General features: G+C 45.4%; 1 protein-coding gene across 4 annotated transcripts in view; it reads left to right on the forward strand.

The window, feature by feature from the left end:
* The window catches only part of PDZD2 (PDZ domain containing 2), a 141,408-nt gene that overhangs the window by 67,455 nt on the left and 47,481 nt on the right, over positions 1 to 26,472 (forward strand). For 3 of the 4 annotated variants that reach the window (XM_075410906.1, XM_075410907.1, XM_075410910.1), the window contains exons 2-5: positions 4,371 to 4,773; positions 17,664 to 17,806; positions 18,470 to 18,602; positions 20,723 to 20,887. In XM_075410906.1, coding sequence (XP_075267021.1) covers positions 4,371 to 4,773; positions 17,664 to 17,806; positions 18,470 to 18,602; positions 20,723 to 20,887 — 844 coding nt within the window. The remainder of the gene's footprint in view (positions 1 to 4,370; positions 4,774 to 17,663; positions 17,807 to 18,469; positions 18,603 to 20,722; positions 20,888 to 26,472) is intronic. The other variant, XM_075410909.1, reaches the window with a different exon arrangement.

Genomic DNA, 26,472 nt, shown 5'->3' on the forward strand with positions numbered 1-26,472 from the left:
ATATTAAATGCTGCCTGATATCAGCCACCGGTTTTATTTTCCAACCTGTAGCTGAGCTTTGCAAGAGGTAACTTTCCAACTCTGTTTCAAGGTAAAATAATTTTCCCCTGGTTTTAAGGAGTATTAACATTTTAATGGCTTCTCTCCTACAGAGAATAACAAGTCTGCCCCACTGCTTAAGGGTAGCATTTTACATGGGCTGGGGTTTTACCGGGGCTGGTGCCAGAGTGAGATCAAAGCAGCGGGAGCAGCCGGGTGGTCCTTCCTTCTGAGCACACCAGTGGGAAGTGTTTCCAAGCCGATGTTTCGGTGATGGTTTCAGACACTGCCCGTGGAGATGACGCTGCAGCGTCTGAGGGGACTCCCAGCTGTGCCAAGGGGACTTTACCCTGTCTTGCAAACATTGGCAGGTACAGAAAGTGTGGATGAGTGTTCTGGTGGTAAAATGTTTTGTTTTGGTAAGTAACATTAATAGATGTGTGATCAGCTGGTAAAATCTCTTGTGTTCTTAAAAGCAGCGAGAATAGGATTTGTTACGTATCATCATTCGCTGGCACCAGGAGTAGCTGCCCAGGGTTTCTCAACTGGTGTACTAGATCCAGGGTGTTCACCGAATGCTACTCCATCCCCCGCCAACCAAAATGGGGAATAAGAAGTTTTAGAATCTCAGCTTTCAATAAATTTGGATTAATTGAGACTGCATTAGGAGTATTTTTGCTCCACGCACCTTCTCCATCCGAGCTGGAGACCGTGTTCGATCTAAGCGACAACTTGGAGGTTGCAGCTGATTCCCCACGTCTGTGCTGGGAGCTGCGTATGTTCATCAGCTCAGATCCTGCCCTGCCTGAGATATGGTTGGTGCATTGATTGATAAAACCTCTGTGAGTGCTCTGCAGGGACCAAATCTAACAAAAGGCATGTCTGTGTTGCGCACATTAAACCCCCTGAGAAGAGAGATTTTGGGTCCTGTCTAGCCTTTGCAGTTTTCTGCAGTCTGGAAGCTGTATAATTACATTTTATTGAATCCATCCCCTTATTCCCTTCTGGCATGGGATGCTCCTGGATTGATAGAAAGTAATTAAAAATCTGGAGGTTCTCATTCATTTAATACAACCTTTCCTATCTTTTGTCCAGCACTGAGAATTTGCTGTCCTTCCATGGGGTTTTTTGGCTTCATACTTAAACAGGGGAAGAAATGGCAAAAGAAAAGGAAGCCAGCAAAGTTGGCAGCATGTACTTAGCAGAACTTAGAGGTGGCTCAAGCTCCTTGGCTAACAGCCCTGTCATGAGAGGGCAATACAGCAAACGGCCACAAATTCTTGATATATTAGCTTCCTATCTTGCAACACGAGATTGATGTTATACTAATGCTGGTTTTCCAGCATGGGATACCTGGTCTTTGGTTCGAAACAAACTCAGAGATAATGATGCCACTTAGTGCATCACTGCTACCAGCTGGATTTACCCTGTCTGGAAATACCTGACATCATCTGGTGTATGCGATCACTTGCTGCCATGCAAAGGTAATTGCTCACTGGCCCAGAGGAGACATTTCTTCTTTTTTTTTCTCATGGAAACTTATTGTGTGCTTTGAACTGCTGAGAAGTACTCAAGAAGACATAAACCCATGAGTTACTACAGGCTGCACGCCTGGAACATGCAGGCCATCTCAACATATGGAGTAAATCAGCACAGCTCTGCTGATTTCAGTTCAGCTGAATCTATTACTGCTCGCTGTAACCCTGCTCCAGACTGTAGGATGTCTGTGGACAGTGGATAGAAAAAAACCCCACCCTTCATTCTTCACTTTTTATAGCTTTACACTTTGCGAACAGAGCAAATATGCTACAAGTGGAGGTGAAATAGTAACTTAATTTTGCCTCTATAAAATTACTTTGTTTGGACGTGTGCTAAGTTCCCTCTCATTCTCCTTAGTTCCTAAATTAAGTAGTTGATTAATGCATGCACTTGGTTACTGGCACTCAAAAATACATCAGTGATTAGTTCAGAGATAGAGATCGGTGTTTTAAAAAAAAAACAACCCATACGTGCATCTGCACAAAAACAAGTCAGGCAGAACTGACTCCGCATAAAACCAGGGTGGGCAGCACCCATGTAAGCTACAGGACTATGGGAAGAGGAGCTGCTTTTCTGTTTCCGTGTGCCAGGAGAAGCAATGCTATCAGGCTTATGTATGATGGATCAGAGTGCAGTGGTATTGCTGCAAGCAAAAGTCATGAATTTTAATCAACTTTACTGGCTGCCTTGAAATTTGAGTTGAAAGATAAATGTGAAAAACAGGCAGCCCGTATTGTTTCTGGAACAAAACTGCCCCTTTTCTGTTGATTAAAAGAATTTTTCTTTTAACTTGATAATCAAAAATATTTCCATCTTAGTTCTGGAGGTTTTTTTAGGCTAACCCTTCAGATCCTGCCAGTGCTGGGTGCCTCCCTGAGCCGAGTGTCACCTCTTGGCCACCCAGACAGCTGACCTTGGCTGCAGAGACCTTTCAGCCAGAGGGGCTTGTTGGCTCTCTGCTTTCAGCCGTTTTGAAGAAGATATTTTGGGGCTTTATTTAAATATCCTTGTTGTTGAAAAAAAAAAAAAAAAAGGATAAGAAAAAAGACTTGCCTAGTGATAACTGCTGAGTGGACTGTCCAGGGAGCTGAAGTCCAGTTTATATTCTTAGGGGAAATTTGGCACAGCCAACATATTTGTCCTTCCCCTCTGTTGCTCCAGGGGTGCTTTGAAGGTTATGTAGTTGCCATATTCGTTCAGACATCAGGCTTCCTAATTAAATACAAGCGATCTGAATGCCAGCGTTGTCGGGAGGGGGGGACGACATCTAAGCCTTGGGAAGAAGTGGGCTGAAACTACCAGCTCATGTCCCTGGGCAGAAACACACACCATGGCGTTATTTCCAGCCACTGCCAGGCTGGTGCAGATTGAGTAATTGAGTGTTTTCCTCAGTCCTTTGTGCAGAACTTTTCTTCAGGGGTTATCATAACTGCTTTTCCTGTTTTGCCATTGTCACCTCTATGCAGGAATAACTTTGAAGGTTTCTATTTAAGGGCAAACAATGTTTAAGGAAGAGAAGAGGAAAATGAGCCTACAAGCACCAGAGAGGAAAAAAAAAATTGGTGGAAGACTCCTGAGTCTCTCAACAACTCCTCCTCTCTCAGCAACTGCTGTGTTATTTTTCTCTTAGAATCTTTCATGGTTCAACTCCACACCTAGTTTCTGATCTCCTGTGATAGCTGTAGGTTCAGCAGCTGCTCCGTAATAGTGAAGAGTTCATTGCAGCTGCAGCGTAGGCTTATTTGATGCTCTGGGAAATTCTTGCTGCTTTCACTAGTGCAAAAGGCAGTACATTTTGGGGTCTAAATTAGTGTGAAAGGGCACATACAAACCTGCGAAGTACAAATTCCAGCTTGTTTGTACTCTCAGTTGGTTACACCCTTGGCTCAGAACCCAAGTATTTCAAGAATTTGGGTTGAGGTATATCCTTTCCTAAAAGAGGCATGAAATTAGATTCCCCTTTTTCATCAATGGGTGCAGTTTCTGTAAGGTCACCGAGTATTTGCTTGCAGCAGAAATGTTAATTCCTTCAAGGCAGGTCCAGAGACTTTGGGAAGGGAGGTGATGCTTTGCTCTGGTACGAGAACCTGGTGGCTGCTCCTCACAGCTGAGGTGACTTAGCTCTTGCTTTGATTGAGATATGCTTGCTCTAAAGGAAACCCATCTTGTTTCCATGTTCCTTTACGGGAGCCGAGATGCCTTATCGTGCCATGCTTTGCCATACTGAGGCCATTGGCGCTACGCCTGCTTACACCAGTGGCTGGTTTTTTTTTTTTCCCTGAGGCCTTCAAATCATGTACGTATGCTGATGCGGAAGATTAGTTTCACTAAGGAGGCTCATTTCAGATGCAAATGCTCTATGGGCTGCTGCACAAATGAAGCCTGCCTGATTTTGAATTTTTTAAAAATATTTATTTATTTTAACGCCCCACTGGGAACACTCTCTGCTTTGCTTTGCTTGCTCCACCTTTCCACATTGCTGTGCCGCAGGTCCCAAGGTCGGGGTGGTGGCAACCCGTTCGGTGGCATTTACCAGTTGTCATATTACAGTGCGGTGGGATCAGCCTGGATGGCTCATAGAGGGCTGTTATTATTGCCGATATTATTCATGGTATTATTTCCCTCTGATACCGAAGGACGAGAGCATTTGCTGGTGTCTCGAGGTATCCTAACATACCTGCACATGGCATAACCATCTGCCTGAGAAGGCACGTGAGCATCACGGGGTGCAGCGTGTTGGGGTGCTGGGGTGGCATGCAGTCGACAATCCCTGTGCATCCCTTCCCTTGCAGTTACTTGGCCGAGCAGTGCTGGAATGGCGGCTTCGTCTACCTGATCATGTTGCGCCGCATCAAGCGCAAAGCCCCTCTTCCTCCCTCCAACGGCAACAACAGCAACAGCTGCGATCCCAAAGCCAAGCCCAGCCCCGAACCCGGTGACAGAACCGCTCAAAATGGGAAAAGGACCAGGAAGTTTGGGGTCATCACCAGAACACCAGGCAGTAAGGACAGCAAAGAAAAGTCGGGCTCGGAGCACGGGAACGGGCACTGCACCCCAATGGAGGTGGAGGTTGCTCAGCCGGAGACCTCCGAAGCAGAAAGCAACGGGGAAGAGCAGCTTCGGGGCACCGGGGGACAGTACCGGTGCCGGCTGTCAGATGGTGGCGTGCCAGATGTCGGTGACCACTCTGCCCAGGTACGTTTTCATTGGGTTTTTCTAGAGAAGGGAGCAGCAGGGCTGCAAGCGAATTCAGGGAATTTCTCAAGCGGATTCCCTGGTTTCCGTGCTCCGTCCTCAGGCTGAGCCTCTGGGCAGTTACCCAAGCTGTCAGGGCATGGAGCCATGGGATGGGGTCCAAAACAGGGGTGCAGGAGGATTAGAGAGTTAAATAATAATTGTGAGAAACCTCTGTCATGCTCCATCTGTGATGAAGAGGAAGGTCCTTACATCTCTGACCTGTCAGGGACGGCCTCAGAATTTCTTTTGCTGAGACAACTGATGAATTTACGACACCAGGGCAGGAGGTGTCAGTGGGAGGTGGTCATTTTGTCCTTTGGGGTTTTATGTCTTTATGTTTAGCTCTGTCTGAGCTTGACAGCACCTTGAAGCTCGTGTTGACATTAGAATTGAAGCTTCCCTTTTTGATGCCCCAGACCACGGTGCATTTACTTGTGTTATAAAAGTTGTTTGGCCAGTGTTTGGGGACCACATGGAAGCTATTGTGAATTTTGCTCCAAGTTGATGAAATGAACAATTTGTTAATGTTTGGGTTGACAGTGGGATTGGGACTTTCATTGCTTCTCTCTCCATCCTGATGGAGATCTTGGGGCTTGTTGCCTGGCTAGAATTGAAGCATTGCTGGATGGAGAAAAATAACCCGAGCCTTGATCAGGTTTCAGTATGCATCTATCACCAGAAGAGCTGTCTGCCAGTCTTTCCAAAGGCACTGATAGTATAAACAGATAAGTGCTGCTTTGTTGGGCTTGGGGCTTGCTGCAGCAGCTGGTTTTGGTTTTAAGACTTCAAAGCTGGTAACAGAGCAGTATGAGTGGACATCTCATCACTAAATTTTGTTGAAGAAAGCATGGGTTTAAACGTGTCCTCTGAATTAGTGCTCCCTAATACTACTGCAGGGTGGTGGTGATGGGGGTTGTGAACTTAATTTAACTTAGAGAACATTGGAGGGGCTAAAACCAATTTTAAAAAATGCTGGTCTGAAAGAAGCGTAATTGACAAAACCTGCTCTTCCCATCAGTGAAACATGTTGGATTTCATGGTGCAACAGGAAGGTGAGCATGTTTGTGTACTGTTCTTGCAAGCCTCCTAATTGCAGTCTTTCTGAAAGAAAACATTAAAAGTTTAAAAATAAATAAACAAATCATTCAGTATTTTGAAAGCTCTAGTCTATACAAAAACGTCTTGAATCTGTTCTGAACATGTCTAATTAAACATGTGTTGTAAATGAAGCTGAGTTTGTTTTGAGGAAATGGAAAGCCTATATATATATATATATATATATATGTACATATGCACATCTCTCTCTATATAAAGAAACTCTTGATCCAGAGCCATCTTCTGCTAGTGTAACCTTGATGTTTTGATTCGTTTTGGTCTGAGAAGTAGATGGTTAAATTCAGAATGTATATGTATCAATGTGAGCAATAAATACATTCTTAATGCAAAGCACATACAAACTGGCTTTGTAAAATGTAGAAGAGTAGTTGAGTCAATGGAAATTTAAGAGCTATAATCTGTTCTGTTGTGCTGTATCTGTCATGGACCCTGTTGGGAGGCACAGTCATTTAATTCCTGCCCGCCCCCACCCCTCCCCCTTAATATTTTGCTTAGAGATACGACCTCTGTACATGTCAGTATTAATTACATTTTCCGGATGTCTGAATGAGGAGATATGTGAATAGCTGGAGCCTAAATAGCATGCCTTGCTCATCATTTACTTTTTAAAGATGAGGGGGCCTTGTAGAAGCCCATCACTTTAGTATCCATGGGGTAGCTGCTATCAGATTAATGAATGGCTTAGTTCAGTTTCTTAATAAGTATTGAATAGTGACAGTGAATAAAATTTTCAAAATTATTTGAGTTCTGATTAACAACAGTAATTAAAAAAAAAGGCAAGGAATAAAGACACTTGGGAGCCTCAAACCTCACTTCAGCTCCATTTTCAAAGCGTGACCTGGCACTGAGACATGTGAGATCCAGTCGTGTCAGGAGTCTTTTGAAAACAGCATTCAGGACGTTGTGTCAGAATTTGCAGCCTCCTTCCAGGCTTCAAAGCGCGAGCCAAGCCTCTCGTAGCCGCGGGATGAGTTATCTCCTCCCGAGCGGGGACAGGGTGCATTGGCAGGGCACCCTCTCCGCGGGGAAAGCTGCTCCATCCCCACTGCCCGCCCCATGCTCGCTGTCTCCTCCACACTTTGACTAATTGAATATCCAGGGCTGTCAGCCCCGCGCCTATGGGGAGCACTATATTCGCTTAGAGAGGACAAGAGCCAGCCTGAGGCAGGCTGGGGTCAGCTGCGGGTGGGAGGAAAGGCTTCAAGAAGCCGCTCAGCGACGTTGCTGGTCCTCCCCACCACCCTGGTCCTCCCCACCACTCCTTCCCCCTCCCCTGTCCCAGGACGCAGGTTTGGAGAGTCACTGAAATTAGAACATGGAGCCCAGGAACATCTCTTTTTCTTCCTGAAGATGGTTAGTTTGAAGCTGTCGTAACGAAAACAGGGGAGAAGAGGTTGGGTTGAATCTGTGTGTCTTCAGCTGCTGCTGTACTGAACCTAGGGGCCAGCTCACAGCCGGTGCCTTGGCGATGCTCTGCTGGGAGCGCTTTTGAGGCATCCACGTGTCTTCGGTGTGGTTTGCTTTCAGGGTACCTCCCCTCCCACAGTCGTGGGGTTGTTCTCCCATTTTCTCGGTGCATGCTGCTAGTAACAGCAATGCTGAGTTGTGAGATGTGAGTCAAGACAAGTGCTGTTTGTCAAGTAAACCTGCCAGGAGATTCCTGTGTTACTGGTTTGTGTGCATGTGTCAGTCCCCTTCTTCAGGCTTGCTTTCGTCTCCCAGATCTTCATCAGTCTCTCCTGTGCACTTGGCACTGCTATCACTATGTATAAACAAATCTGCCAGCCTGTTTGCTGGTATGTAACCCTCAGTAAATATTGTACCTGTCAATTAGCAGGCAGCATTTAATGTTTACAGGTGGTTAAGTTATGCTGCAGTATTTTTAGGATGAACCTAAATGCCCTTTAAAGTGTGGGGATTCGAAGCAGCCAGGCTGTATCTGCCTGGCAGGAAGATCTTGAAGGTCTGGAAACCAGACCTGACCTTGGAGAGGACCCAGGCTGGCTGCAGTGGGAGTCATGGGCAGTGATTTAAGACCAGGCAATCTCTCAGCCAGTGGAGTAATGATCCGTCACATCCTGGGGAGACTGGGGAGCTTAAATACAGAAATCAAAGTTTACTTCTTTTATTCAGCGGCCTGAGACAGGGTGGTGTTTTGTAGGCTGGTAATTATAAAGGCACAGATGAAAGAGGAGCATGGGGAGGGGCTGCTGGAGTCAGCTGAAAAATGATAAAGAAAAGGAAACAGTGAGGTTTCTTCACAATATACCAATTTTGTGGCTTCACTGTGTTTACCAGTAGGACAGAATCCCTCAGCTCTGTTCTCAGTTTTTCTAGCATAGTGTTTTTGGAAGAGCTGTGGAGTGCTTCCTTATCTGTTCCGCCCCTAGGGAGGGCCCAGAGGTGGCTGGGTACAGCTGGCATGGGTAGGGATCAGAGGTAGAACTGTGAGGGTTGCAAGGATGAGGGTTACGAGTGTAAGAATTGGGAGTGTCATTTTCAAAGGGGACGTGAACTGATCCAGATCTGGCTGGTGTGACGAGAGGCTTTCATTTTTGAAGCCAGAAGAAGCCTGGCTGGAGATGAAGCATATCAGAACGGACTGGTTACCTTTGCTTCCTCTGGCCCCAGCAGGATGCTCTGAGAAGTCCTTGAAACACCAACCATTAAAAGAAAAAACAAGACATCTCCAGAACCCTTTCAATCCTCTTGTTCTGAATAAGCATCCAGATCAGTAGGGGGGCTGAAATCAAGATCCAAATTTAGCAGTCGTCGGTGAAAACTGTGTAAAGGACACTGGGCAGAGTAAAAGTGCTTTAATAGCAAAAGGTGAGAGGGGCTGGGACTCTGCCTCAGGGCATTTCTCTGTTGGGAGAAATACATGGCACGGAAGGAGCACCGAGCATGCAGCAGGTCTCCAGGGCTGGTGGTCGCACTGGAGCGTGGGGCTATGGTGGGACGCCTTGCCAGGATGGAGACAAGGCAGCGGCTGGTGGCACTGGAAGGTGTATCTGGTGTTCTTCTGAAGTCAGTCCACTGTCTATTAAAAGAAGGAGGGGGGGGAGGGAAGGCAAGGGGATATTAATGCCTTGCCTCACGGAAGTTTTTCTGGGGGGACATCTGGGTTACAGTAGTGCTTCAAGATCTTGGCTCTGTGTTGTTAATGCAAATTACTCTGCAGTGGGTGTACGCTTTGCTCCCTTACAGACCAACCGAGCCCATCTTAAGTAGACCGCAGCCCTCTCCAGACTCGTGAGCATGTGCACAGGCGCACACGGACATGTGTGTATGTGGAAGACCAGTTGGGTCTTTGCCAGGCGGCACTTGCTTTTGTATCGCTGCAAGTGCATGGCGCTGGGTTTTGTTTTATCAGCAACTCGCTTCTTTGTTCGGGCCCATTACCGCTTTCTTATTAAGTTGGCTTGTCTCAGGAAGAGCAGAATGCTTTTGAATTGCTTTTTTCTTTGTAGTTAGGAAAGGCTGACAGCCTTTCTATAGCAGTATTTGCCAATTAGCGCTGGTAAATGCCAGCCCTACCTTGCGTTTTGGTTAATGGAAAATGTTCCTTATCTTGCCAAGCAGAAGGGGCACGTTACAGGAATCAAAACGTGAGACTTGAAATAATGTACTGGCTTTAAGCATCTTACCATTTGCTTTTTTTTTAAATGTGATGGAGAAAAAAAAATGCTCATCCACTTGCTGTACCAAAATGAAAGTCTTCCTATGAGCAAGGTACTTACAAGGGTAAACACTCTCCATTGAAATTACTGAAGCTAACTTGCTCTACGTCAACTTTTTTTGACCTTAGCAGTAATTATTGTTTCATCAAGGCTTTTGTGGGACTCTTATATGATGCATGTTTTAGACATAAATAACTCTACTTTTAGTTGTTAACGTAGACACCTTTAGTCATGTAAGGGCCTTCCTCAGAATCTGTTTCTGTTCTTAATGTCTTTTTATCTGTTGTGTTTGCTTCCAGCTTTCATTAACACAAATCCTGGGGCTATCGACTGTCTAGAAGTTTTAATCTGCACTGTGATAAGCATGTCTTCCCTCTCTCTTGCCTGTTTTGAGTTGTAAACTCTCTTAGGGACAAGGGCTGTCTTTTAATTGTAGCTGTACGGCACTGACAAAACTTGGCCTTGCTTTTGCTTGGGGTTTTAGAAAGTGCTTTGATGTTACTAGTGGTGAAATTACAGTTAATTTTTTTTGCTGCCAGTTATGTTCCACCATGCCATAAAGCAACTGTCGTCACAACTTTCTGGGGTTAAGTCTCACTCGCTGCCAGATTTTTTCAACTGACGTAAGGTTTTGCCTTTCTTCGCTGTGATTTGAGCAATAGCTATAGCTGTGGTAGCTGTAGATTTGAATTTTGAATAGCAATCTGTCGTTTTATTCTGGTTTTGGATTGAATTTTCAAGGAAGCGGCGGTGGGTTAGGCGTAGAGATTGTCGCGTGATGGGTAAGTTGTAATGAGTAAGTTTTAATGTGTTGTCTTGAAAGGGGGTCCTCACTCTTGGAAATGAGCTGCCCCCGAAGGCAGCACAGATATGCACGAGGTTGTGGTACAGAAGGTCTCAGCCATGATCACCTATCACGAGCTGTAGGTGAGAGCACCAGTATGAAAGCATTTCCCACCTACACAGAAAGTGTTTTTTTCATTTTGCGTATGGTATTAAAAGTACAGCAAACCCACAACTGGAATGCAAAGGACTGGCTTTAGCCGAAGTGTAAGTTCACACCATTTTATGTTTTAATCATTAAGTGTGAATGTTTGAAACCAAGTGGACATGCCTAAAAATAGAGTATGCTATTTGCTCCGGTGCTGTAATGTTTCAGGTGTTAGTCAGGAATATAAAGCTGCGTACACTTGATTTTTGAGGCAGGGTGCTGAAACCACTGAGCAAACCCGAAGGATTCCTGACACCAACAGATGTAATACCAGTCCCCACAAGAGACCCTGCTTCAGCTGACAGGGGAGCCTGGTGACATTCTCTAGGATGGGTTTTAATCAACTGCAGGCAGCAAGGGTGTTTTCTGAAAAATTTCAAACTAACCAGCCAACCGTTCCCAGTAGCCCAGCAAGAGGATGAGACTGGGCAAGATACTTAAGGGAATGCAAACACCTCGTAACCTTTAAAAACCTGAGCTCCCCAGGGGCAGTTGCTGGGCTGAAACCCCCCAGGGTGAGGCATAGCTGAGAAATCCTTTGGCTGATCGTGCAATAAAGCTTCAGTTGACGGCAAGAGGGGAGCAGCCCGGAGAGGTGCAATCCAGATGGTGATGGCTCAGGATGAGAAATGACTCCAGCAGATTTTTGTAAGGGGTGATGATGTAGTTCAGGTGCTTGCAATGGCTGATAAAATGTTTAAAGCCCTTGCCAAGGAAATGATGTCAACAAGGAGTCTGTCTCAGGAGATGGATCCCTGGGGGACAGTCTGCTTCAAGTTGCAGAATTTTCATCCCCTCTGCTGTGATGCCTTTTTTGTGTGTTCTGATTATGTGTTTGTGTTTGGGGGAGGGTATGTTTTTGCTTTTGACTGTTCCCCAGGCTTTATCCCCTAGGACGCTTCTCTTTCCCTGGGGAAAGTACTCGCCTTTCAGTGAAAGGATGCCAAGTGTCTGGCGGCCGTTTGTCCAAACAGGGGGACTTGTTAAATCAGCAGTGGACGATTGAATGCAATAGCAGTTGGGTCTGTGCTGCTGGCTCCTGGCTGTTTTGAGGACGTGGAAAGTTCACATGGTCAGCACATTCATATTAAGGGCTACTTGGGTTTTGGGCTTTTTTTTCTCCGCTTTCAAGTGGTGTAGGAGGTACCCACTGCATGGCTTGCATCATCTGGGAATAGAAGCCAAAGGCTGCTTAGCCTGGCTCAGTGCTAAGAAGCTTTAATAGATAGTAGGGATGGACAAAGAACTCTTGTCTTGGAATAATTCTTGATAAGGGAATTTAGATTTTGTTCTTTTTTTTTCCCGTGCTTTTGATTTGTCTTGGAGTTGGTTAGCTTGCTTATACAACAATGAAAACAAAACCCAAGGGGGCAGATGAAAGCAGGAGTCCTGCTGTCAGATCAGCCTTAAAAATAACCTGGTTAAGATCAGATGAAAAATATACTCATTATCCACTAATGAAATAATTGCTTTGTTAAGAATCTGCAAAAATCATATTTTGGCATGATTTTCTGATACTGAGTCATTCACACTAATATCTGTGATGCGAAGAGTGATGGCTTTTGACTGTAGCTTGAGATTGACGTGTTTGAGCTAATCACCTGGTATGTGATCGTGCAAGTTAATTCCCCAGCTACCGATCTGTCTCTCCCACCTGCCTGCTGGGGAATGAAGATAGTGGGAGGAGGCATCGTTTCGCCCAAGGTGGGGCAGGCGGCTGGGAGCAGTGGTTTTGATTTATCCCACATCAGTGAAGGATGCTGGGGAGCGGTGTGATGGTATGGCTGTCCCAGTATACTCCCGGTCTCTGGAGAGGAGGATGCTGCGATGGTCGTTGCTTGATGGCAGTTGCTTATATGCTGGTCTGAATGCGGTGCGTTTCTGTTTGGGAGATTTGTGCTGGTTTTGTGCTGATTTTCAGCTGCGTGTGATCAGCACGTTGGCTGCCAGCTCCTATCAGACCTATTGCGGTCATTTTTTGAATGCATGAAACTTACAACTTTCTCTTAAGTGTCACGTTTCCAAAGCAGCTTTGTGGCCAGTGAGGAGGAGCTCGCTGTGTGCTTCTGCTGCTCCTGTGGGGAAAACTGATCCCTGCAGACAGATGGTAAATATCCAGGTTGAAATGCGAAGGGAGAGAGACATCCCACGGGCCGTGCTAGGGCCCGTGGCAGTCAGTGTGTGTGCGTACAGACCTTGCGTGGTCATTGGTATTCTCATCAGGGCTTATCTCTGTTTTTATTTAAAAATTGTTACATATTTATGCCAGGTTCGGCTGAATTGCTGCTGTGACAGCAAGTGCTTTTTTGTAGACAACTATTTTACATTTTCCATTTTACTGTCTGGCTTTTTAACTGCTTACTGCATTTCTGTTTTCCATTTGTTTACACCTTGCTCCTGCCAAGCTTTTCTTTAATACAAGATTTCAAAGCAATTTTTCCTTTGTATACATAGATTTGCAGCTTCTTGAACACGGCACAGTCAAAATCAAACCCCTTTAAACTCCCCTGCAATTAGCTGGTGAAAGGAAAGGGGGGAAGAATGGCCCCGATGTCTCTTATTTATTTATTTATTTTCCTCAACACTGGGAGGAAAAACGTTCCTTTTTGTTTTATTAATGATGTGCTTATGAAATCGAGCGTTTGATGGTATGCACTTGGAGCAGGCAGAAGGCGAGCTTCCCCACGTCGCGCTGGCAGCGTGCTTCCTTTCTGATCTGTAGCACGCTAGTTTATTCCAGATGTAGGCTCGCTCTGCACAGAGGCTGCCTGATGTACAATGGCTTCACGGTGGAGAAAGATGGCCAGCGGGGACCCACTTGAAGCTGCCAGCTGTATTCTTTATTCTCACTTGCGGTTGGTTACATAAGATGGCCCTTTGTTTTTTTTTCTTCTTTTTTTTCGCTTGCGATTAACCCAAGTAGAATATTCTTTAAAAACATTTTAATTATTTGTAGCTTAGGCACTTTGAAGTTGATCAGCTGCAAGTGGAAAAAAAAATGGTCCAAAGGGGTGCCTCCTTGAAAGAGCCGAGTTAGGAGGAAAGTTGAATCACTCAAGAGTAATGTAACTATGGAGAACAAAAATTAGCCATTAGCCAAACTGCAGCCTGGCTTGACTGCTTGTGTTTCTTCTTGCCATAGGAGTGTTCACAGAAGTGAGGGAAGTCAAAAAAATGTAGGTCTGGAAGGGACTGCAAGAGACTGCCTGGCCTCATCTCCTGCTCTGAGACCATCTTTGAGTAATGCTGGTCCATCGTCTCCATGAAACCCTTCCATAGAGGGGAATCCACAGTCCCTTTGCTTAGACAGGTCTGCTGCTGCTCTGGGTTTACAAGCAAAGTCTATGGGGTGAATCTAAGCAGATTTAACATTTGCTCCCGTGAGATGGAGAACCAATTTCTAAATGGAAATTTTGGCTTCTTACCCCTTTGACACTTTCAAAGCAAGCATGGATGTCTTTCTGACTGTTGATATTGGCCAAATCTCGGGTGGATTGCATGAAACTTTCTGGATTGTCATACACAGGTGGTCAGCCCACCTTATCTAGTGAGCCCTTTGCACTTAGGTTCTCCAGCGCTGAGCTTGGCCACTGTGACCTGCCTTTGGTGAAGGGCAGTTAAGGGATACACATACGTCTCCTTATTCTGAAGAGTGGCCTCAGCAGGGTATCACCTAGTCCCTGGCTTCAACAGGAGGTGGTAGTGCCTCTGTCTGTCCTTGCTGTGAGGGTGTCTGGAGTGTGAGATACCTGACTAAACTGGCACCAGCACATCTCTGTGTGTTGGCCATGACAAGCTTTTGCACCGAGAGCTGTGGGTGCACATGCGCAGATTTATTGTGTCACTTGTGAACAAAGCTGGGAGGATTATTCAGAGTCATTTGTAAATGAAGCTATGAGATTTATTGTGAGAGGATGGAAAAGTTCAGATGTTAATAGGAATATGAAACTGGCAATAGCCAAGCAGCAACCAGAATTGTGCAGCCGATCAGAGTAGACCAGTCAGCGGTTAAATTCATGCTCCTCTGGGCAGGGATTACACAAGCTCCAAGGACAGTGACATCAGACCTGCAAACTGCCAAATCTAGCTATATGTGGAGTTTCCCTTGGGTATGGTAAGTCTCTAGAGCAGAGTGAATACACCAGAATCCTAGCTTTCATTTAAAGACTAAGTGAGCTTGTAGTCTTTTTGTTTACGAAGGAAAGTTTGAAAATATGATCCTTTACGAAATTTCAAAATCAAAGACATCACTGCTATTTTTTCTTTTCTTTTTTTTAAAGCATTTAGGCTTTGTGTGGTTGAACCTGGGAATCTCCAATAACTCAAGAGAACTGTTTTTAAGTAAAATGTAAATGCATTTACAAATCCTTGGAATTGGCACAGAGCTTTACGATTAAGGCTTTCCTGTGATGGAGTCACATAAGATGCACGTTCAAAGTGGCAGCATTTCCTGGCTGTCTGTGAAGTATCCCGTGCTGCTCTGTGCAAAACAGATAGCAGCTTTGTGGGGAAGGGAAGGGGCTTCTGCTGAACACCCACTTCTCCAAGAGGCCTCAAGCAAAGCCTAGCTATCTGCCTTTTAATACTTAGCTTTTAAAATCTTGGAGTGATGTACCTTGGAGGTACGTGGGTATTGGTAGGGTGTGTTAAATGAAGAGCTATGAATGTTTTATGAAGAAGAGGGAAAGAGCAGTGAAGGGATCTGATTTCCAGTCGACGCCGAATTCCTCGTTCCCAGTGAAATGCATGCAGCTGACCAGCGGGGACTCAGGGGACAGCCTTTTCTTACACAGGAGATGGTGACCATGTCATTGGAAAATGAGTGAAGGATATACATATTTGGGTATGTGCCAGATGGTTTTGTTTTTTTTTATTGTGGCTGCGTTCTGCTGTCTGTGTTCAGACAGAGTAACGCTTCACTTTGCAAGTGCTCTTGATTTCAGAGGGAGTTCAAGGTGACGCTTGCGTTAAGAGCAGCGGAGTCTTGCCATTTGCTGCTATTAAGTGTTTGCTATGTAAATGAACATTTGAGAGTGGGTCAGTTAGTAAATTTGGGATTTTTTTTTTTAATAAGATGTGTGATAGTGAGGAGTGCTGAGGAATGCAAGCTAGACGCTGCATGTCGTGGGTCTTTGCATAACTCGGATTCCAAAAAGCTTTTGCAAATCATTAAACACAATTTTATGACAGCATTGTTAAACTTTATTGGAGGGTCTACTTCTAAACTGTATTTGACAACGGGACACTCACAGTGGCATCTTGTGTGGAGGAGAATAGATGGTCATAATTTCAGCCTGGACTTGGTTCGGGGAGGCAAAGAGATTGTATTTCTCTGTTATACTGTTTTCATTATGGGTGCAAGGTACTTTATAGCAATAAAATCTCTCTGGAGCATTTTCATGCTGCAGCTCAGTTTTGGTTTTTGGGTAGATAAATATAGTTGACTCTTGCCTCTGCATTTAACGTGGTGTCTTATATATCACTCTAATTTATCTGGAAGTATTCTCTGTCTGGACATGTCCTGTTATTCAGCAGGAGACTGGGCTTTTATTATTGCATTGAGGATCCCAGTTAAACCTGTTGGGATAGTGCTCATGTGCGTGACTTTCAAGTTAACAAATTACCCGTACATGTATATGTTTTCAGGCTCAAACTTTTGGGTTACCTGGGTTTCCTGTTACTCCTACCTGTGGTCTAGGGGCTGTGTAACATTAATCTGTTAATTATTATTCTTTTTCACTTTGTTCGTAAGATATTGGTGTAGATACTGATGTCTTTGTTCCTGTATCTGAAAAATGCATCTTGCGCTGCATTCAAAAGTTTCAAGATAGGGCCCCGATGATCAGGTTAAAAAAACCCCACATTTTCTTCACTTAATAAAGGCTCTGATAAACAAAGTTGGCCTAAAACATGCAGGTTGCTGCCACAGCCCTTGGGTTCGCTGACATATTTAGTTGTTCCCCTTCTCAGAAACAAGCAGCAATTTCTGCGTGCTCTTCACACTTTGGCATGAAATTTTAATCGTCTTTGCTACTTGGGCGTTTGTGTACTGTGAGAACGTTCTTTGGGTGCAGAACAGACCCAGTCAGAAATAGCTGACCCAGTGCCCAGTGACTTCAGCAAGTGGCCTGAAAAAATGCCTCCAAATTGTGCATTTTGGTGTCCTGCAAGCTTGAAAACTTCCTGGGGTTTCTCGTAATTCTGTTATCCTGGTTCTTTCCTTCTCAGTCCTGGTGGTTGACTTATGTGTCTCGCTTGCTTGCTTGTTCTTCTCTCTCCTTTTTTGCTCTGCTGATATCTGCCACACGTGTGTTTCCTTGTGCCCAGTCCTGACAGCAGGATTCGTAGGAACAAGTTGTTTATTTTGTATTTTGTATTGCTCTGGAGTCTGTAAAGCACTTTTTTGGATAAATATTTATGATCATCAAAAAGAGAAATAAAGGTATACTAAACATCACTTACTACCTTGTTTATACTGCAAATTTGTTCTCTGCGGTGTCTCAGTCTGTACAACAGCTGTCCAATAAGAAATATTTGATTGGAAGCTGATAATTTTAAGCTGATATTTTCTTTCCGGTGTCTCAAATCCTGCAAACCCCTCCGGAGAGGGAAACGCTGCTGTGTGATGCCAGCCTTGTCCCTGCTGCAATAGCAGCTGCGCTACCCCGTACCCAGGGTCCCACGTGAACAACATCTTGCTCCTCTGCAGCCCCGCACAGCTCATCCTTGGGTTTTGGTGAAGGGGTTTGAGGCCGCTGGTTCCTTCGAGAAGGATCAGGGCATTGAGAGCAGCACCTCTGCGTGTCTCAGAAGAGCTGCAAACAGACCTGCAAGGAAACCTCGACGCGCTGACCCTGCTCTGTGCTGCCTCCTCTTTTCTGTCTCTTTTGCTTGGACCACAGCTAACACAGCAAAGCTCAGCAAAAACCCCTGTGTAGCCTGAGCTGTACAGATGTGTGGTGATGGGCAACAAGGTGCTAAATCGCTCCCTTCTGTACCCTACCAGCCCTCTCTCACTGTCCAAATCCAAATTCAAGGACTCTCTGCACGTTTTCTCTCAGCGAGAAGGTTGCCGCATATGGAAGATGCACATCCTGAAGGGGACGGACGGGCTGGGAATCCAGATAACAGGAGGCAGAGGGTCGAAGCGGTCCCCTCACAGCATCATCATCACCCACGTGGAGGAAGGCGGCTCTGCGCACAGGTGAGATGACAGCGCTGCCTTCGTGGGAGTAGGTGTGGTGGAGCATCTGTGGCCATCGCTGTTAGCCACGCTCGTGAGAGGTGTGGAGGCCTTGCACGTTCATTGTGTGAGGGTGGGAGTATGGCATTTTTAGCTTAAAACCTTTTTTTTTTGTGATGGGTCACTGAAGCCCCTTTTGACATGTTTAGCCCAAAGTGCAGACAAATCAAATGCTTGCTTGATGATGGAGTGTAACCCAAGGAGCCTGATGGCTTGTGAAGCTTTTTCCCCAAGTCCTGTTTGGGAAGATGAGCCTTTCCCAGTGGAACAGCAGTGGGTGAGCGCAGGTTGTGCACCCCAGGGTGCTCGCTGCCAGCCCTGGCCATGCACCCTGACAGGAGGCACATGGGGCTCACTGCTGCTCCGTGGTCATCTCTGGTGGGGCACAGAGGAGATTTGAGGTGTCTCAGCCCTGCAAAGAGGGTGAAATGTCTCTGGTTATAACAATGACTTCCTGGGGGCACCTTTCTGAGCCACTTTCTTTGGCAAATAATGCTGCACCGATCAATGCAAGCTTAGCATCGGCCAGGTCACATGTTGTCCATGTCCCCACACCCCACTGTGTACCACCGGCACCAGGGAAGGACCGCGCTTCAGCTCAGCATTCGCGCTCTGTTTCCACAGGGATGGCAGGCTGACGGCGGGCGACGAGCTGCTCATGATCAATGGGCAGTCGCTGGTTGGGCTCTCCCACCAAGATGCCGTGGCCCTCCTTCGCTCGGCCGCTGGTCTGGTGCAGCTGGTGGTCGCTAGCAAGGTACGGTCCTCTCCTTGGTGGTCTTCTGAATGTACGCCCACGAGGGTTTGTGCAAGGGCTGCGTGGAAAGGGCGTAGTTTTGATAGGGAGTCACACGTGCACATTTGCTGCCCTAAATTTAATGTGCAGCTATGGGAAATGTATCAGTAGCTGGCGTAAATCTGTGGCAAATCACCGGGGTATAGACCAACTTAATGACTTGTGTGTATTGTCACTGTTGTTCAGTGTGCAAATGAGTCTGTATTTGTTCATGCAGACGTTACTTAAGTTTTGACCAAAACCGTTTTCTTACAATATATACTAAATAAAACAGGCTGTTCTCAGCCTCTTCTGCTTCCTGCCTGCATAGCTTCTGTAGCTCTCATCCCTTGCCCTATCTGTGTGCCTGAGGTCTCTTGATGATGATCTCTTGGCTGGAGTTCCTTATTTTTTCCTTGTTAACAGCATGGTGTGGAGCTTTTGCAGATAAAGAAGCATGAAATTTTCAGGGAAATGAGAGTGGAGCTCATTTATCAGTCGGACTCTTCGTTCTGCTTTCATCGCAGAGGAGTTTGAGGGAATATTACACAATATTTTGACCTTTGTGTAAGAAAATCCCACCCACCCCGATATGCTCTCTTCCCTGGACCACAGCCTGCTGCTCCCCTGCTTGGGTTATGCAGGCGTTTGGTGGGTGGCCAGCCAGCTCCAGAAAGTGCCCAGGATCTCAAAGAAGGATCTACCTGCAGGTGGGAGCCGTCAGGGCCTTTGGGATGGTGGCAGAAGCATCTTGGGCCAAAGGAACTGCTTGTAAACCTGCATTTCCAGGTGGAGCGCAGAGTGTCAGCAAGCCATGGTGTCAGTATTTTTAAAATTTTTTGTGGCTTCATCTTCAGGTTGCCACAGACAACCTGATGCAGGTTTCTGCAGGTTTAATGTCTGGATACTCTTAGGGCTTCCTGGGATGCTTTATGCTCGTGTTTTTCACTAAGAGGCTTTATCCCACCGTAGTCAAAGTGAAGAGCCTGTAACTTCTCTGACGTTTTAGTTAGACAGTGAAGTTTGTTGAAGACCTTTTGTAGGCTTACAGCCTGGTATTAACCCCACCAGTGTTAATTCTGGAAACAACATGATTTGACCTGAAGAGGGTACATTTTGTATTTCCTTTAGACTATCAGACTCTGCCAAAATGCAAGGTGGTAGACTGCATAAATTTCTCCTTTAAAATTGCTTGTTCATGTGATGACTGCATCAAGATAATCATCGCAAATAAGCTTACAGCATAAAACTTCACATTCCTGATCAGGCTGTTAATCTGTTTGGCCCATGCTCTGTGCACCCGGACAGTTTTCATGTCCCTGGGAGGAGGACTTGGAAGGGCAAGTGGTGGGGAATCCAGCCTGTGCCGTGTTTCAGGCAGTCTCAGAAAAGGTGTAAATAGGTGAAGTGTTCCCCAGCAGCTCCCTCTGGGCATTATTTGTTGGTATGGGAAAGCAGCCTTGCAGTTCGGCCAGGTGAGCGCTCTGAACACAGGATTTGTTCTGAAAGCAGTAAAATGAGAGTGTGTCTGGCCGCTGCTTTCGGCTGATGCACGTTTGCTTCCCGGAAAATGTGCCAAAGACTCAAAGCAGATCCTGAAGCATCAGGACTGAGCTGATAGAGGATTGGTGGGGCAGTTTTCGGTTTGTGCTCACAAGTAGGGTTGTCGGTGTGTTACTCTCATGCATGTAGACAAATAAATGTGTGAAGGGAATATCCACAGGGAGGGATCAGGAGCGCAGAGTGTCGTTTGGGATGCAGTGAAATGAGTAATGAGGTCTGTAAACTCTGAGTCTGCTTGCAGTGACATTTAATAAACCCAGAGTGGGGAGGAGCAGGCTGCTGGGGAAGCATTTATTTTAAATTCTCCTTTATGAAATCTAAATGCTTTAGATGTGTATTGGCCTGCGTATACTATATATTCACTTTAAAACCAGGTCTGCTTTTTATAACCGGACCATTAAAGTCGGAGCACTTGGAAGCATGCAACAAGGGGAGGATTACCAGGGAGCTCTCACTGGGCAGGTGAAATGGAACAGTTTCACCATGACTTTGGTGGTTTTCTGCACGTGATGTAACATATTTTGTTGTCTCTCGGGTAGGAATCTGCTGAAGGGGATTTTCTGAAGTACCCATCCACCAGTTTGCCAGACTTGCTTAGCACTTGCTCAGTCCAAGACTCTGTCTCTTGCACTGACAATAAGGAAAATGAAGAGCCAGAAGAAGATGTGAAGGGAGTGAATGTGGCTCCTGAAACACTCGTCGCTGTAAGTGTGGCTTTGGTGTGACGTTTTCGCTCTCTCCCTTGATGCCCGTTTGCATCTGTCACATTCTTCTGTAGCCCAGCGTGGAGCAGGTCCTCAGGACGGGGCGATCTCACCCAGACTTCCTTGGCATGGGAGACGGGTGACAAGCTGAAGTGGGGATGTCATCTACTGCAGCGTCTGCCATCTCTGCTCCTGCACTGCAGCAAAGCACTGGCATGGGGAGCAGGAGCTCTCATGTCCTCCAAGCTATGTGGCAATCACGTTTTTTGTTTTTCTCTCTGCTATTGGGTTGTTTTCCACCCACTTCCACTGCTTTTGTTGGATATGATGCAAAGTCTCTCACAGTGCTTATGCAGTAACACGCTCTTCTTTCCCCTCCTTTTGACACTAAACTTCTTTAACAGTTTATGATCCAAGTCTTTATTTGCTCTGTTGCAGCCAACAGACCTTTTTGTGGGGAGGGATACGAATTTCTGGCTGTGAACTGTAGCTGAAGTTCTGCTGAGTAAATGCTGCTGGTTGATAATCTCACTTGCATTCCCTTCAGGGCTGCATTAAGCAGAGATTAAGTGGATTATTGTTATTTATTTGTAATGTAGCAGCTCTGTGAAACTTCATTGGTGTCCTGGGCCTCTGTTGTATTGTACAGACAAAGAATAAAATGATGTTTGCTACTCTAAAGAGCTTTCAGGCTGGTTTTCCAGCAAGAGAAAGCAGGTGGATTCACTTGAAGCTTTTATCTCTCTTTTATTTTCTCCTCTTGTCTTTTTTTACCCTCTTTTCTGCGGCAATTATAATAAATCTCTTAAACCTTTGGACAGCTGAGATGTGGTACTGGTTTGGTGATTTGTTTTGATTTTGTATTCTTATCCTTTCCCTTTCCTGAACAAAAGACCGCTCCCTGGGATGAGTCTCGCGCTGTAGTCTAGCTGATGCTGGTGTTCACTTCATACCTGACTGTTATCTCTGACTTTCCTTGAGTCTATGCTTTTAATAGTCCCCGCTCTCACACGTCTCTTTACTGTGACAAGTTTTGTTATTTCTGCGCTGTCTTCTCTTCTATGTGCCAGGGTGCCTTTCTGGGGGGAGGAAGGGAAAAATAAATAAATCAGAGATGCTTAGCATGCTAATGACCGTGTAGTGTTTATGTGCTAACTTGAGTAGGCACCTAAGCATTCTTTTGGCTATCAAAATACTTTAAATTCTTCTACATATCATGTTTGAAATTCTGGTAATTTTTCATAAGGCTGCAGCTCAGCGATGCTTAAACATAAAAATCAATTTTGTCAAACTTAATTATATGTGGCCTCAGGATGCAGCTCTCCAGCATTCCAGTGACTCTTTCGGCACACACTAGGAGCAATTTGTCACTTGGTTTGCTCCTGACTTCCCAGCAGGGATCTGCCTGGTTTTCAGTGATGCCTTTTTTTATCAAGTGTTTCCTTTCCAGGTGAACGTAATGCTAGGGAAAATTTGAGGTAGCTGGTGTGCATGCCACTGTGAAGACCCAGCCACGCGAGCCTGCCAGGGCCCTTCAGCATGGACATGAGCTTGGAGCCTGCCCCGAAGTCCATCCCAGTGGTGCTGCGGCTGGCGGTGGTGATAGCCTGATGGAGAGCCAGGCTGATCTTCTTGCCTGTCTGGCACTCTCGCCCCTGATGGCAGTAGCTCTGTGCTTTCATAATGGGTTGCTGGGGGATGGGGAGGAAATCATAGGAATCTGAGTATAATAAACACATTAGAAGAATAGCAAGAAGATTTTTTTTCTTCTTCTTTTCTCTGTTTCTATTAATTTTTTAGCTGGAGGGGATGTAATTCAGAGGGATGTAATAAGTTGTTGGTGACTCTCAGGCCCTCTTCTGTTTTTTTCTTGAGCTGCACATGAAATCTTTCTTCTTCTTCTAATCCAAATTGTAGGGCGCCTTTGCATTCGCCACGTACTTGCTGTCTCAGCCTCGGGAGTGCAGACATGGCTTTCTGCAGTCTGGGGTTGGCACTCCATACAGTGCAGAACCCTCGGCTCTACCCACAGCCCGATCCTCCTCATCAGATCAGGGCAGCCTGCCAGGAACGCTGAGCCAGGCTGTGCAAATCCTAAGTGCCATCAGGCAGGACGTAGGAAGGTAAATGTATGGAAAAGATAAACCTCACTCATGGTTTCTTTCTACCTGACAAGGTGGAGAGGGATTTTTCATAGTTAAAGCTTAGAGGCTGATTTCAGGGTCAGTGTGAAGATGAAGCATCACATGATTTTATTTTTCTGAATATATACATATATATATATATTTTCATATAGATTATTGCAAAATTGCTTTGGTAAATACTGGGTTTTGCTGCTCCGATTCTCTTGTTCATACTCACAAGCCTTCTCTCATGTATATTCTATTATATTTCTACTGTAGATAAGGAATGACAGTGTGACTGATGATTAAAGCAGGAACTAAGCTGGAGCATTTTTAATCAGTGCAAATGTAATTGTTTTAGACTTCTCAGGTGGGTGGTACTCAAGGTCTGAACTAGAAAACGTGGTCTTAATCTAAGTGTCAGACCTCTTAGATTTGAAACTGATTCTCAACCCAGCTCTGGCCAGGAGTTGTCTTTCTCACCACTACTTTCTCAGCTCTGACAAGAGTTCAATGAATTTTCTTGTTTACAGTGCAGGGCTTTGTAGACCCTTAAAGGGTTGCTGTCAGGTGCTGGGTGGTTGGAGAACAACAAGAAATTCAGAGGGATTTATTATCAGTGGACGCTTCACTATCCCTTTTCTGACCAGTGTAGAAGAGACTACAAAATTTGAAGGAGCTTTTAGTGTTGTCTAAGGTCTTCTTTCATTGACTTTGACATGAATATAGTTCAGTTCTGAGTATTCTAGGAGGATTGTGGCCAGTAGGTCGAGGGAGGTTCTCCTTCCTCTTTGCTCTGCCCTAGTGAGGCCCCATCTGTAGTACTGTGTCCAGTTCTGGGCTCCCCAGTTCAAGAAAGACGAGGAACTACTGGAGAGAGTCCAGCGGAAGGCTACAAGGATGATGAGGGGACTGGAGCATCTCTCCTATGAGGAAAGGCTGAGGGAGCTGGCCTTGTTCAGCCTGAAGAAGAGAAGGCTGAGAGGGCACCTTATAAATGCTTATAAATATCTGAAGGGTGGGTGTCAGGAGGATGGGGCCAGGCTCCTTTCAGTGGTGCCCAGCAACAGGACAAGGGGCAATGGGCACAAACTGAAGCTTAGGAAGTTCCACCTGAACATGAGGAAGAACTTCTTCCCTCTGAGGGTGACGGAGCACTTGAACAGGCTGCCCAGAGAGGTTGTGGAGTCTCCTTCCCTGGAGATATTCAAGACCCACCTGGACAAGGTCCTGTGCAGCCTGCTGTAGTTGACCCTGCTTCAGCAGGGGGGTTGGACTAGATGATCCACAGAGGTCCCTTCCAACCCTGAACATTCTGTGATTCTGTGATTCTGTAATTTATAGACCTGATGGACTTGCTGTTAATGCCTTAGCACCTGGTTACTTAAAAGCTGAACCAGACATGGTCCTTAAATGAAGATGGATCAATCTTATCCCCAACAGCTCTGCAGAGTGCTGCTAAGAGAGGGAGACCCTCTTGCAGTTCACATTGCATAGTCTGGTGTTCAGTCAAGTCATGTTTGAATTCAAAGGGACATTGACAGGCGGAAAAAAATAATCACTTGGAGCTAAGGTATCTATTCAAAACTTCATCCTTGTAGATACTCAGAACTCACCTGGACTCGGTCCTCAGCAACCTGATCTGAGTTGTCTCTGCTTTGAGATGGGGGCTGGACCAGGGACCCCCAAAGGTCCCTGCCAACCTGGCTGACTCTATAGTTAGGGGGGGGGGGGGCGAGGCAGGATATCAGTGTCTATTCTAGGAGCTGGATGTTAAAAATTTTCCCTGCAAGCAAGTTCTTTAAAACTCTTGAGTTCTGCTCCAGTGTTTCCAGCCAGGGAAATACAATCTGAGTTAATCAGCTTCCCTGGGACACAGCAGAAGAGTTTAGTGACACTTAAAAACTGTAGTTTAAGAGAAATATCACTTGCAAGTCTTACTTGAAAGTCCATTTGTTGTGTTTCATTAATAAAAATTTCATAATACAATTTAATTTGAACTCTGTTTTTGCGCAGTCTCCTTATGTAAAGCCCTGTTTAACGTGAAACATCCCTGAAAGTTCTAACTTTAGTAAAACTTGTGCCACCAGGCAGAAAAAGGATTACATTAATATCCTTAAAGTGCATTTCTTTTACAGCTAGTTTGGCCAAAATGTTCCTTTACTTCAGATACAAAATACTGGGTCACAGAATCATGTTGTGTTAAATTGTCCTGAGGCACTTTGCAGATTTTAAACTCCCCCCGCCCCCGAAAATCCGTGCTTTGCCTTGTGCGGTTGACATTGCTATTTTGAAATGTTATTATTTATGTCCAAGTGAAATAGGGTGATATGATAGTGTTTGCCTTTGACAATTTATTTTTAATTCTAATTCACTTTTCCTAGTATTTCTGTTGCTTGGAATTGAATCTGTCACTGTATTGCTGGCTGGCGGAGCAACCTGGGAAATGAACTCTAAAGAGAAAGCAGGTCTGCAAAGAATTTGCAAAATATCTGATTAATGTGGGACATTTGGGGTCCCCAGACAGGGGCATGTACCATTCTTAGTTATTGAAGTTTTTTGCCTTTGTTCCTGCTAGTGCTATGTTGTTCAATATATGATGATCCCAGTACTTTATTTTTGAAGTGTTCAGCTTCAGTGACTAGCTTCATATTAAAGGGCTGAAATTCCAAAAAGTTACTAAATACAAGAAAAGGGTGTCTGCCTCAGCAGGTCTGGATATGTAGTTGCTGGAGGCGGGGAGAAAGCCTAGGGACCATTCCTCTATACTTTTCTTAATCTTGTGATTTCCCCTGGGTATCTGCGGCTTGTGATGATGGAGGCAGGACCCTGAGCCAAGTCTGTTCCGTGCAGAATAGAATTACACAAAAGAGGAATTTCTTATTTGGGGAAGGAGGTCATCGCTATCCCTACCTGTTGATGGGGAGCTGGGAAGGAAGGTGATTTTCCTTCCCATGCCCAAGCCACGCAGGCGAGTCCCAGGGAAACAACCTCTGGCAGCATCCCGGCTGCGTGACCCTCCGCTTTGGGACGGTGAAACCCTTTTTCTCACTTTTAATCATTTTGTGCTGACCTGACGTGCTTGATGTGTACCTTCACACGAGCTGTGGGTGCGTTGCACGTGGAGAAGGCCGTGACCCGCCAAGGTCTTGATCTTCCTACAAGTAACAGAAACAGGATGTCTTTGGTTAAAGAGTTCTTGCATGAGCGGAGTTTCCTTATCCCTGCCAAAACCTGCTTGTGTTTTTTTCAAGGCATGCAGCTGAAAGTGGATGAATAAACCTGTTCTGTGAATATGCAGAAATGCATTTGTTTACCCCAACCCCCACCCTGGTTTTGTATTTTATCTGAACTATAGGACTACTTATTTTCATTTTCTGTCATGAGCCTTTCTGTCTTACCAGGGAATCCATACATAATTACCTGTAGCCATGCAAGCATAATAAGGAAGACGATAACAGT

The sequence above is a fragment of the Opisthocomus hoazin genome, chromosome Z, assembly GCF_030867145.1.
Source record: "Opisthocomus hoazin isolate bOpiHoa1 chromosome Z, bOpiHoa1.hap1, whole genome shotgun sequence".
Lineage (NCBI taxonomy): Eukaryota > Metazoa > Chordata > Aves > Opisthocomiformes > Opisthocomidae > Opisthocomus > Opisthocomus hoazin.